We start from the raw sequence: 12747 nt of genomic DNA on the forward strand, positions 1-12747 counted from the left end.
AAATTGCTTTTTCTGGGGCTCCTCAGCAGCGCGAGCAATCTGACCTTCCAAGTCCACAGCCATGAGACACTGAGTCTCAACTTCCCTTTGCACTCGCTGCTCGATATGTTCCTTGAAGTTAGCGATGCTGTTAGCCTCGTACTCTTGAATAAGAGCATGTCTTCGTCTAGCCAGGGAAAGACAGTCTGCTCCAAGCCTTGGCTGAAGCTGAGAAAGTTGGCGCTCATAGACTCCATATCCGCTTTGAGAGCTGAGGCAGTTTCCTCTGCATCTAGCCTCTTCAGCTCAGCGATGTTTCTCTAGCACTTAGCCTCTTCGGCTTCTTCAATTTTGGCCCTCAGCTCGTTATTCATTTCCACCGCTAGGAAGTGGTTATGAACAACCTGCAAAAATATAAGCATAAACAACGAAATTTCAGCCGAAGAATGGAACTTAGAGAATTTTCAAAAAAATCAAAATCAAATCAAAAGCTTAAGGGCAAAATTTCACCTGTATTAAAAGCTTCTGATTTTCCAGAAATGGGTCCGGCACTTTGGCAAGTGGCTCAGACGCCCCGGATGCTGCTCCAACGATCCAAGCTCGAGCCCTGTCCAGCTCAGGCAAGTTTGAGGTGTCGCCGAAAAACTCGGTCACCGAACTACACTTGGACTCATAAAGGTTCCGAGCATGCTCAGGAACAAGCACTAATGGGGCCGAGCCGAACCCCATTTCAGCTGACTGGAAAGTTCTAAAGGAGCTAGCAGCTGAGGTGGAAGGTACTTCGATGTTTTTTGCCTCTTCAGTTACCTTCTCAACCTCGGCCTCCTGCAGACCTCCTTCTCTCAGAGCTTGCGCTTCATCCTCAGTGTTAACGAACAGCGCATCGACTTCCCTCCGAACATCCTCGGAGAAAGTCTCAGCCACATGGCCTGGGGCTAATGGAGGGGTTTTCGGCAAGGCAACGTCCTCGGCAGGAACTTCTTGAGAAGGGGGAGTTTTCTCCTTTACTTCTTTAGGCCTTTCCTCCTCAAGCCGAAGCCTTTTTTCTGGAAGGACTGGAGCACGGAACTGTCCAGGCCGGACAAGTTGTCTTCTCCTTTCTGACCCGCCATTTCTTCGTCTGAAGAGTGTTCTGGGGAAGGATTTGCTTCAGCTAGGTCTCCTTTGTTCTCTTCTTCTTCTTAAGACTGCAGCAGAAGGAACAAGGGGGGCAAGGACCAGTGTAAGTAAAAAAAAAAAAACCTTCAAGCTGAAGCCTAGGAAAGCAGCCGAAATCTATACTTAGAAAATTTTCACAAGTTGAAAAAACATCAAGAACTCACCGAAGTCGCCAATAGACGCTCGTCTTCAGAATCCTCTTCTTCTCCCCTCGGCCCAACAGTTGAGGTAGAGGGCTCGGCTCTGCCTCGAGAAACTACAGCAGCAATAGTAGCATCAGCTTCTTCTTCAGCAGAATCAAGAAAAAAATGATCAATCTTTTTATACCAAGGCTTCTGCCTCTGGTACTCAAAAGCGCTAACAACTTGAAGTTTCCTCGGATGCAGGGAAAGAGCCCGATCTTTGGACTCAGTGATCTTCGGTGTATTTGTGATCGGATTCCTTTCCTGACTGATCCCAAGCACTCTGTAGTCAATGCCTGAGTTTTCTTCGCACAACTCTAAAAAGTCAAAGGAGTAAGAATTAGTTCGGCTGTTAGAGTTAGGCATCAGAAATCAGAGAACAATAAAGAATTAAAAAGCCTTCGGCCCCAGCCGAATCCCTTACTGCCTTGGTATCTTCGGCAGAGGCCGACAACAGCGAGAATCTTCTCCAGGAAGATGTAATGACAGCAAGGCAACCAAATGCTCGGCACATTCGCCATTCGACTAGTAGCCCCGGGCATATGGTTTCGGCCAAATAGCTCCATCTGGCGGCGATCGGCATCGGTGAACTCATTAGGGCCGATGCTAGACATTTTGAGATCTGGTTTCCTTAGATATCGGGGACCGCCGAAAAAGTTCGGATGATTTTCGTCTAAGGGCGCTCGGATCTAGATCCACTGCCCCCTCCAATCCTTATTCGAAGTATCGTTCGGATAAGTCGAAAGAAACCCCCTTTCATCCTCGATCTGCCACCGCCCAGGACCATGCCATTTGTTAGATTGGGTGTTCGGCATGAGCTTATGAATGCAGCAAAAACAGTGCACGCTCGGCTCCAGCCCGTAAAATAAGCAGACCCAAATATAGGTCATAATCCTTCGGATACTCATAGGAGTCAGCTGGGCCAAGGATATGTTGTATCCGTTCAGCAACTTTATGACGAAGGAATGGGCCGAAAATCGAAGCCCGTATTGTAACTGCCTAGTATAAACCCCGATATACCCAGGTGGGGGTCGATGGATCCTATCATCAGCACAGGGCATCCGGCACCAATAGTCATTCTCCTCCATGATGCCGTAATAGATCTCAAGCTGCTCGGCAAAATAGTACTTGGCGTTATTCTTAATCCACCTTGAGTAGGGTGCCGCATTCATTATGCACTCGTTCTCTCTGACATCAGTCCACTCCCGTTCCTCGGGAGTCAATGGCCTTGACGCCGAAGTCTCTCTTCGGCCAGTGGTACTAGTTTCAGCTGAATCTGCAGGGGGTATGCTAGTCAGGGGCACAGCTCTCAGCGCAGCGCCCCTTTGGATAGCGGCGGGCCCAGTCCTAGCGTTAGGGTTCTGGCCGCTGAGGAAGGGCATCATCGCCAAGGGACGATTCCGCCTCGATATTAGCTGCGGCGCCTCCTCCTTTTCTTCCCCGGCGCTCGATTCAGACCCAGCTGGCCCCTTTCCCCGGTCGCCGGTCATGTTAAATCAACGGGAGTTCGAAAAAATAAAGAGAGAAGGGTGCTCGAAAAGCAAAGAAAACCGAAGAAATTTCAAGAAAAATTACCTTCACCAGATGCGGAATTCGCCGATCTTTAAGTTCGGTGCAACGGATTTCACTTTAAAAGTCTTGGATTGCTGGGAATGAGTGAGAAAAGAATTCGGGTTAAGGGTTGAAATCGAAGAGAAGCTGGGTTTGTATGAGCAAGAAGTATTAAAGTGAGGCAAGATTGTGATGCGAGTGGCTTAAATATTTTTCGGAAACGAGATTTTCGGAATTAACGCCGCTGAAAACCCCACTAATTCTACTTTAATTACCGGTTGTTCGTATTCCTCTCTAAATTAACTACCCACTAATCTTCTCCACTTCCCCATTACTTCTTAAGTAACGGTTAGTATCCTTAATGACCTCTCAACTTCTTTAAATTAAAATTATTATCATTTGCTTCCCTCCAATTTTGCAAGACAAAACCCGACGCGTCATTCCTCCAAGTCGGATTTGGGGGGCAAGTTGTTTGGGTCCAATTAATCCTCTATTGGGTCTAGCTCTCAAATGATATAATTCAAAGCCCAAAAGCAAGGTTCAACTCTCCAACCCAAGTGCCAAGTCAGTCAAAGGTCCGGTCAACGTGACAAACCCACTTGATTTCAAGGGTCCAAGTCATTTAATTGAGCAAAGGTATAAAAGCCAACATTTACATCATTTTACATTCATTCACAATCAGCCTCAAGCATCTAAATCTCTTGCATAGCTCATTCTCTCTCTCTTCTAACACCGTACTGAATTCAGCATCGGAGGGGCCTTCCTCGGCACAACCCCCGAGACCAGTTTTACGTGTCCTTTGTTGTGCAGGAAACCCTCAGCTCCAGTGTCCTTTGGACCGAGATCAGTCTTCTCTTTAAAAAGGGTCTACTGAAGGTCCCATTGTTTTCATTCGGAACAAGTACTAATATGAGATGAGTAATGGGGGATCCGTTTCTAGCTCTATAAACATACTTTGCTCACCTAATAAAATGTTGTAAAATGGCTGTATACCGTAGACGGCAATGCTAGTAGTGGTGATCAAGTTTATTTTTTAATTTGTTGCAGTTTGGTCATGTTCAATGTAAATTATATGAAATTGAGATTGTCTTTGTGATCGCACAATGCATCTCCAAGATTGATGATTAATGCACATATGCCATTGCTGCATTGGGCCATTGATAATTGAGCATATGTTTTGCCAAAGCCCGCGCAATATATGAGTTTGGGTTGGCCTATAACTTAGAATTGCAACTCTTAATCACATATCTTTCACTTTATGTAAGGTTATTACACGTTGTTTGGATCGAAGGAAAGGAAGGGAAGAGAAGATTATCTTTATACATTGAGTTGTATATATAATGTACGGGTTAAAAAAATATGTCTAAAACTATTTATCTCTTGCTTTTTCTCTCCTCTTGAGAAAAAACAAGTAACCCCTTATGTTTTATAGTAATTGCAATACTTTGACTAGCATACATGTCAATAAACAACTTTGACCATTAATATTATAATTATATATTATTAAGAATTATAAAGATTAATATAATGAAAATATACCTAAAGACTAATCCAAAAATATTTTACATGACAACATATGTCTTTTATGTATTGGTAAAATATATAATCAAAATAAGTATATAAATAGTGCAAAAGTCAAACTGTTAAAATTATTACGAAATAAAGGGAGTAATATTTTGACAAATATTAATCTTTTGGAAAAATTCACATGATAGTCTTCTCAAATTAATCCCAACTATGGGTTATTATGAAATAATCCCAACTATGAAGGGTGTCTTCCAAAAATGATCCGGTATGACTTGTAACCACCGGTCCATAACTACCGGTCCACCACTCTTAGTCAGCTCCCTTCCACTACCCAGCCACCTACGTACGTGCACCATTCTTTTGCTTGCCCTCAATGACTCAATCTCTCCTTCGCTTCCTCTCTCCTCCTCAATGCCATTGTTGACCACTGTCGTCCTCGGCTGCAATCACGGCCTTCCCATTCTTTCCTTTCGATGGTTAGTTCGAACAAATAACCACCATTTATCGCTTTCTTTGTTAGCCACAAAACACCGCACACCATATCCGCACCAATGATCGGCGTATTACTACTCATTTTACTCAACACCGATCGAGTTCAGCTCCTACCTCATATCTCCATTCCAATCTCACTCCCCTGCTTCATCTTGCCCCTAATTTCTCTCCTCTTCATTCAAAACTAATGATTGTTGTTTTCTTAATTTAAAAGCAATGGTCAAACAACAATAATTTATATAAATGAACAATCATTAACGACAATGATAGTTTATTTAAGTAGTATAGATAGGTTGTAGGTTGTCTGTTGTTGTATTGGAATTTTTCAAGATACTAAGCCATAAATTATTAAATTGTAGCTCTTATATTTTCTCTCATTGCGGTCAAGTTCAATCAACAATGTAAGCTCTTCTCCTCCTCTCTTTTTCCCTGAACTCAATAATTTTAAAAAGGACAAGGTCGACCTTTTTTTTTGGAGATATATTGTTTGGGTCCAATTTCATTAATCAATTGGGCCTAGTCTAAATAACTCAAATTGCAAGCCCAAAGCAAAGGTCAACATCCTCCCAATCATGCTAAGGTCAGTCAACGGTCCAGTCCATTTGGCAAGCTCAAGTGACTTCCGGCCCAATCCATACTCCACAATGCCAAGGTATAAAAGCCATTCATTTGGTCCATTCTCTCTCATATGCACACAAAGCCTCAAGCATTAATATCTTGCATAGCTTTCTCTCTCTAAAATATACTGACTTTAGCATCGGAGGGACCTTCCTCGGCTACACCCCCGGGGCTAGTTTACGTGTATTTGCTGTGCAGGTTATCCTCGGCTCCGCAACTAATTGGACCGAGACCGACTTTCCCCTCTAGTTTGGGCCTTCTCAAGGTCCTATTGATTTCGTACCGAAACAATTTGGCGCCGTCTGTGGGGAAAGTTACAAAAAATCACGCCAAAAATCAGTCCTACGTTCCCAGTAACAAAAATGACTAAGAGCCGGAAAAACTCAAAAAATGCGAGGAAGAGTGGAATGATCACGGTGAGGGAACGTCAACCTATCCCTCCTTCACCGGAGCCAACCCCATCTCCTCCTCCTTCTCCAAAACCATCTCATTCCTTGTCGACTTCTGAGTCCCGAGGAAAAGGAACCTCTAAGGCTCCTAGCTCAGGAAAGGGGGGATCCTCAAGAAAACCTCCCTCAGATCATTCTCGGCAGCCGGCGGAATCGCCGAAGCCAGCGTGCACTCTCGGCCTCAGCCGAGAGAAACTCCTCCCTCGGGACCTTCAACCGAGGAAGTGGCCAGGGCTGTGGCCGTGTGCCTGGAGTTCCTAAAATTCCAAGGAGCTCCTCTCCAGCCCACACCTCCTGAATCCTCATCTCTTCAGCCGAGACGCCTGAGAAGGAAACTCGGTCAGGAGAAAGAGGGACTAGTTCAAACGTATATCGAACTAGGAAAAAAGTGGCAGGAAAATACCTGGAATTCTAGCCGAGAAAGGAAGAAGAACCCACAATTCTTCAACCAATCTGGAGCTCAGAATCCCATGAGCTTTCGGAGTAGTAACACTACTTCTGAAGGCACAGAATCTGCCCGCCAAAGTGTTCACGAACGCTTAGGCTCAAGGGAGACGGACATTCGAAGCCATCTCACCTTCCCGGCGGAAATTGCAGCTCGTCCCGAACTGTCTCAGCCAGGGACAAAAACCACTTCCACCTCCATGCGAGGGAGAAGCGAGGTCCCTTCGGCTGAGCACAAGGGGAAAGCTGTAATGGTCCCCACCAGCTCTCCTTTCCAAAACTGGATTTTGAAAGAGCATGTGCCCACGGTAAAAATACCGGCGCACATAACTTACGATGGTACCTCAGATCCGAAGGATCACATTGCCTCTTACGAGGGGCACATGTATCTCAACCCCAGGTCTGAGGCTACCTGGTGTAAGTATTTTCCTACGACCCTCAAAGGTGTTGCACAATCGTGGATCACCAAAGGGCTTAAGGACGTCTCTATAACTGGTTGGGAAGATCTTTCCAACAAATTCAAGAGCAAGTTTTCCACGGCCAACCGCCGAGAGAAAACAACTGCAGAGATGATGAGTCTGCAGCAGACGGAGGACGAGAGCCTCCGTGAATATCTTACTCGTTTCAGCAACGAGTCATCCAGAATCACAAGTCTGGACCAGGGCCTAGCCGTATTTGCACTACGGAATGGTCTACAAGTTGGAAAGTTCCTCGACTTCATGGTCATGCATACCCCGCAGACCCTGGAGGAAGCCTTGGAAGCTTCGGATAAGTTCATCCGAGCAGAAGAGTGGAACAAATCAAAGTCTCAGTCTCGATCAGGGGCTGGGAAGTTGAGAGGGCCACCGCCCAAAATTTCGGCGCAAAGGAAAGGGAAGGCTAAGGCCTCAGAACCGTTCTTTTCTCCTGAACCGAAGAAAGAGAAGTACATTCCTCATCAGGGAAAGTACGACTCCTACACTCCCCTCACCTTACCGCGTGCTAAAATTTACAGCACGACGAAGGATGAAGGGAGGTTCAAGAAGCCTCGTCAGCTGCCTCCATGGCATCAACAGAGGGGCAAGGACCAGTGGTGCGAATTCCATGACTCTCCTAGGCACCGCACCGAAGACTGCGTACAGCTGAAGGACCAGATTGAGGACGTGGTCCGAAAGGGGTATCTGAAAAAATACCTCGCAGACAGACGCGAGGAAAAAAGTGCCGAAAAAGATCCTCGACAGAACCTCGATTTCCCCCGAAAAAAGGACAAAGGACCAAACGACAAGGACTCCCTTGATATCTTGGTCATTTCCGGAGGAACCTCAAGGGGTGCAGCCAAACGCCACATGAGGGGTCTAACCCGTCATGTTAATCATGCTGAACTCCGGCAACCTCAGTCACCGATGCCGAACATCTTGTTCACGGCCGAAGACTGCAGGGGAGTGGTATACCCTCACGATGACCCATTAGTCATCATTTTGGGCATCGCGAACCGCAACGTCTGGCGAACCCTCGTCGACGGCGGCAGCGGAGCGAATGTTCTCTTTCGAGGGGCGTTTGACCAGCTGAAGTTGGAGGCCAAGCACTTGACCCCAGCACCCTACCCGGTGTCTGGGTTCAACGGCTCTTCAACGTATCCAGATGGGAGGATTACACTTCCTGTCACCATCGGCTTAGGCCGAACAACAAGGAGCATCATGGCCGAATTCTTGGTCGTTGATGCCCCTTCTGTTTACAACGTGATCATGGGGAGACCCCTTATTCACGATGTTCAAGGAGTCGTCTCTACGTATCATCAGACTATGGTATACGTATCAGACGAGGGGCGCTCCGAAAAAATAAAGGGCAGTCAGAGAGAAGCCCGCCGATGTAATCATCTCAAGCCATCTAAGGTTCGCCGAGACGACCAAGATGATGAAGAAAAGAAACATCGAGACCGAAGTTCCAAAAAACTGAAAGGTTTGGAAACTTCGGCTAACGAAAATCCCCCTCGTGAAAAAGATAGAGGGGGACAAAAGACTGATTCCAAGTCAGAACCGAAAGGCTCTGATGATCAGCAACGGTCGGAACAGCCAGCTGATATTGACAGCCGGCCAGAGCCAGAAGTATCCAACTCCAAAAACTTGGAGACGGACAGTCAGACCGAGTCAATAGAGCTGGCCGAAGGAAATTCAGAAAGATGTGTTAGCATTGGACTGGACCTCGAACTAGAAACCAGAGCTGCGCTAATCCAACTCCTTCAAGCCAGCGGGGATGTGTTCGCTTTCTCGGCGATAGAAATGCCCGGGATTGATCCGAACTTAATCTCCCACAAGCTTAATGTCGACCCAACGAGTCAACCCATTAAGCAGAAAAAGCGGAATTATTCCGCCGAAAAGAACCTGAATATCACAGCCGAAGTCAGAAAACTCCTGGATGCTGGGTTCATCGAACCCTGTCAGTATCCGGAATGGCTGGCCAATGTGGTGATGGTTCAGAAGGCCAATGGCAGCTGGAGAATGTGTGTTGACTTCACGTACCTGAATAACGTGTCCGGAGGACTCTTACCCATTGCCGAGGATTGACCAACTGGTCGACTCGACAAGCGGGCATGCTCTGCTCAGCTTCATGGACGCATTCTCTGGATACCATCAGATCTTCATGCATCCCGAGGATCGAGCTAAAACAGCAGTCGTTACCAGCTCCGGGGTGTACAATTATAAAATGATGCCCTTCGGATTGAAAAATGCGGGGGCAACATACCAGAGGCTGGTTGATCAGGTCTTCGCCGAGCAAAAAGGCCGCAACATGGAAGCTTATGTGGACGATTCAATTGTCAAAAGCATAGATGAAAAAGACCATTTTACGGACCTAGCCGAAACCTTCGCCACCCTGAGAAAGCACAATATGAAGCTGAATCCGAAGAAGTGTGTCTTCGGAGTGAAGTCAGGAAAATTCCTCGGCTTCATGGTCAGCAAGAGAGGGATTGATGCTAATCTTGCCAAAGTACAAGCTGCTTTGGACCTCCCCGAACCGAGAACGAAAAGGGACATTCAGCGTCTAACCGGAAGAATGGCCGCTTTGTCTAGGTTCATCTCAAGAGCCTCGGACAAAGGGCTCCCCTTCTTTAAAGCGTTGAAACTCCAAAGTTCGAATAACATCGAATGGGGGGACGAACAAAAACTTGCCTTTCAGCAGCTCCGTGATCATCTAGCTCAGCTGCCAACACTGGCAAGACCAGTTGTTGGCGAGACCTTATACTTATACGTGGCGGTTAGTCCGACCGCAGTAAGTGCGGTGCTGCTAAAAGAAGAAGAAAAAATTCAACAGCCGATCTATTTTGTCAGTCACACCCTGACAGATGCCGAGTCTCGTTACCCCTTGCTTGAAAAAATTGCATATGCGGTAGTGGTAGCAGCTCGGAAGTTAAGGCCCTACTTTGATTCACACCAAATAGTGGTCCTAACTGATCAGCCGCTAGAAAAAGTCCTCGGCAAGGTAGAAAAATCTGGTAGACTAACGAAGTGGGCCTTTGAGCTAACTGAGTTCAGTATCAGCTATCAGCCGAGGGCAGCTATCAAGGCGCAGGCCTTAGCAGACTTCCTAGCCGAGTGTTCCTACCAAGAGACACTCGATGAAAGGAAGAAAATTTGGACTGTCTTTACGGATGGGTCTTCCACCGTCAATGGCTCGGGGGCAGGAGTAGTCGTTACCTCGCCCAAAGGCAAAAACTTCGAATATGCACTAAAGTTCTCATTTAGGGCTTCTAACAACGAAGCTGAATATGAAGCCGCCATCGCCGGCTTAGACCTGTGTATATCTCTAGAAGCCGAGCATGTCTGTCTCAAAACAGACTCTCAGCTAGTCGCGAATCAGATCAGGGGGGAATACAAGGCTAAAGAGCCTTCAATGATAGCCTACCTCACAAAGATCAAATCAACGATTGCGAAGCTGAGAACATTTGAAGTTGAGCTGATCCCAAGGGGTCAGAATGCTCAAGCAGACGCACTCTCCAAGTTAGCAAGTTCGACTTTGACCGAGTTGAACCGTTCTGTATATGTGGAAGTGCGCCGAGAGAAAAGTGTAGCCGAAGCAGTCAAAGTCTGCTGCGCTGCACCAGAGCCAAGCTGGATGGACCCCATCCTAGCTTACAAGCTCAGGGATGAACTTCCCGAAGATAGGAGGTTGGCGTCCAAAATAAAAAGAATCAGTTCGCGATTCATCGTCTTCGGCAGCCAACTCCTCAGGAAATCCTTCTCTTCTCCTCTGCTGAAATGTGTAGGTCCAACAGACGCTGATTACATTCTCCAAGAAATTCATCTCGGCATCTGCGGAAACCACATAGGAGGGAGAAACTTAGCCCACAAAGCTCTAAGGACAGGGTATTTTTGGCCAACAATGATCTCGGATGCAAAAAACATGGTCCGAAAGTGCGAGAAATGTCAAAAGTTCACACCGATTATTCATCGACCATCTAGAGATCTTCAGCCAATCCTCAATCCACTTCCATTCTCACAATGGGGGCTGGACATTCTGGGTCCTTTTCCCGAGGCTCCATACAAGAAAAAATGGTTGATAGTTGGAATAGACTATTTCAGCAAATGGATTGAAGCCGAAGCTGCTTCAAACATAACTGAGCAAACAGACAGACAATTCATCTGGCAAAACATAATAACTCGGTTCGGCATCCCCAAAGTCTTTGTATTCGACCATGGTAGGCAATTTGACAACCTACCTCTGCGGCGATACACGGATCAATTCGGAATCAAATTAGCCTACTCTGCAGTCTGTCATCCTCAGAGCAATGGCCAAGCCAAGGCCGCAAACAAGCAGATTCTCAATGCTCTTAGAAAAAGAGTGGAGGATCAAAAGTCCAAGTGGATAGAGGAGCTTCCTGGAACCCTCTGGTCACTTCGGACAACCAAAAAAGAAGCAACGGGCCATACACCCTTCCAACTAGTGTATGGATCCGAGGAAGTACTTCCAGTGGAAATAGGCTCAGAAAGTCTCCGAGTTAATCTCTTCTCAGCCGAGGAAAACGACCAAGTCAGGAAAGAATCCCTTGATTTCCTCGACGAGATCAGAGATTCAGCTCGAGAAAGAATGGTTGCTTACAAGCTCAGAATAAGCAAGTCCTACAACCGAAAAGTCTATCAACGACCTCTTAGAGTTGGGGATTTAGTTTTGAGAAATGTTGCAGCTGTACAAAAAAGCCGCATTCATGGAAAACTCTCAGCATCTTGGGAGGGACCCTACGAAATTTATCAAGAGCTTCAGCCCGGCACCTTCAGACTTAAACAACTGGATGGCACCGAGCTGAAAAACCATTGGAATGCCGATGTGCTCAAAAAATACCATGTATAAATCCTTCGGGACAGTACAATCTATGTAAGTGCACTTATCTTATTAATGAAAGGCCCTCGAGCCAATGTTTATTCAGATTCTGTGCATTTTTCAGTATTTTCGCTTTCTACGGTTTTTTCAAAAAAATCGGGGTTTCATTAGGTGTTGTCCGAGGTATTGCATAGTGATGCCTTGTACCTCGGAAAGCCGTAAAACCTGCCAAAAGGGGACAGGATACAAGCCCGAAACATTGCATAGTGATGCCTTGTGTTTCGGAGAACCTGTTCCTCTAGGCAAAAAGGTCATAGACTCGTTCGAAACATAGCCTAAAAAATAGGAGCTGATAAAGCCCCGGAGTATTTCATAGTGATGTCTTGTACTTCGGACGAATCAGTTCCGGGTGGTGGTTGCAATTCTGAAGTATGGCATAGTGATGCCTTGCACTTCGGATAGACCACTGCCCCGGTACGGTGTTTCGAATAGTTGTTCCCTTGGATGAATTTAAAAAGGTGTCACAAGAGTACCTATGAGTGAAAGCTCTTAAGTGGGAAATCAGTACCTTAAAAACAGATGTAGAAAGGAAAATCATAATCCTAAATCAAGAAAAATTTTCACCGAAATTTTCACAAGACAAGATCCTCAGCTCAGCTGAGGAAAATCATCTGCTAAGTCCAGAATTCAGAAGACTGCATCTTCAAAATTCTGGGGGGCAGGAGAGGATAAGAAAAAGTTGTGCTACTCAAAGTTTCTCAGCTCAGCCGAAGTTTAATACTTATGTCAGTTTTTCACAAGTTGAAAAAATCCGAGTAGAAACAAACAAAGGCAAATGAGAGAAGCAAAGTCAGCACATTATCTCAGTCAAGAGTGAAGTCTCAGCAAAGTTGTCCTCATCAGCTGAAGTTCTATACTTGGAAAAAATTGGAGTAAACATTCAATAAAGCAATAAAGTATTGAGAACAGAAAAAGCAAAGAAAGAGACAGAAGCTGAGAAAAGTGACTTCATTGAGATAAAATTGAGGATTATAATTCTGAGAAAATTCAGTTCA

General features: G+C 45.9%; 1 protein-coding gene across 1 annotated transcript; it reads left to right on the forward strand.

Moving 5' to 3' along the window:
• The first annotated feature begins 6426 nt into the window (after positions 1-6426).
• Positions 6427-10656, forward strand: LOC110698832. Its single transcript, XM_021876350.1, has 4 exons — positions 6427-6739; positions 7187-8778; positions 9014-10542; positions 10641-10656. Exons 1-4 carry the CDS (start codon positions 6427-6429, stop codon positions 10654-10656), a joined length of 3450 nt encoding a protein of 1149 aa, XP_021732042.1.
• The last annotated feature ends 2091 nt before the right edge of the window (positions 10657-12747 follow it).

The sequence above is a fragment of the Chenopodium quinoa genome, unplaced genomic scaffold, assembly GCF_001683475.1.
Source record: "Chenopodium quinoa cultivar QQ74 unplaced genomic scaffold, ASM168347v1, whole genome shotgun sequence".
Taxonomy (NCBI): Eukaryota; Viridiplantae; Streptophyta; class Magnoliopsida; order Caryophyllales; family Amaranthaceae; genus Chenopodium; species Chenopodium quinoa.

Coding starts and splice junctions, on each gene's coding strand:
- LOC110698832 (XM_021876350.1), top strand. CDS start 6,427: ATGAGCTTTCGGAGTAGTAACACTACTTCTGAAGGCACAGAATCTGCC. Junction 6,740..7,186: donor GGCGCACATAACTTACGATG/GTACCTCAGATC, acceptor TCATCCGAGCAG/AAGAGTGGAACAAATCAAAG. Junction 8,779..9,013: donor ACCTGAATATCACAGCCGAA/GTCAGAAAACTC, acceptor GGATACCATCAG/ATCTTCATGCATCCCGAGGA.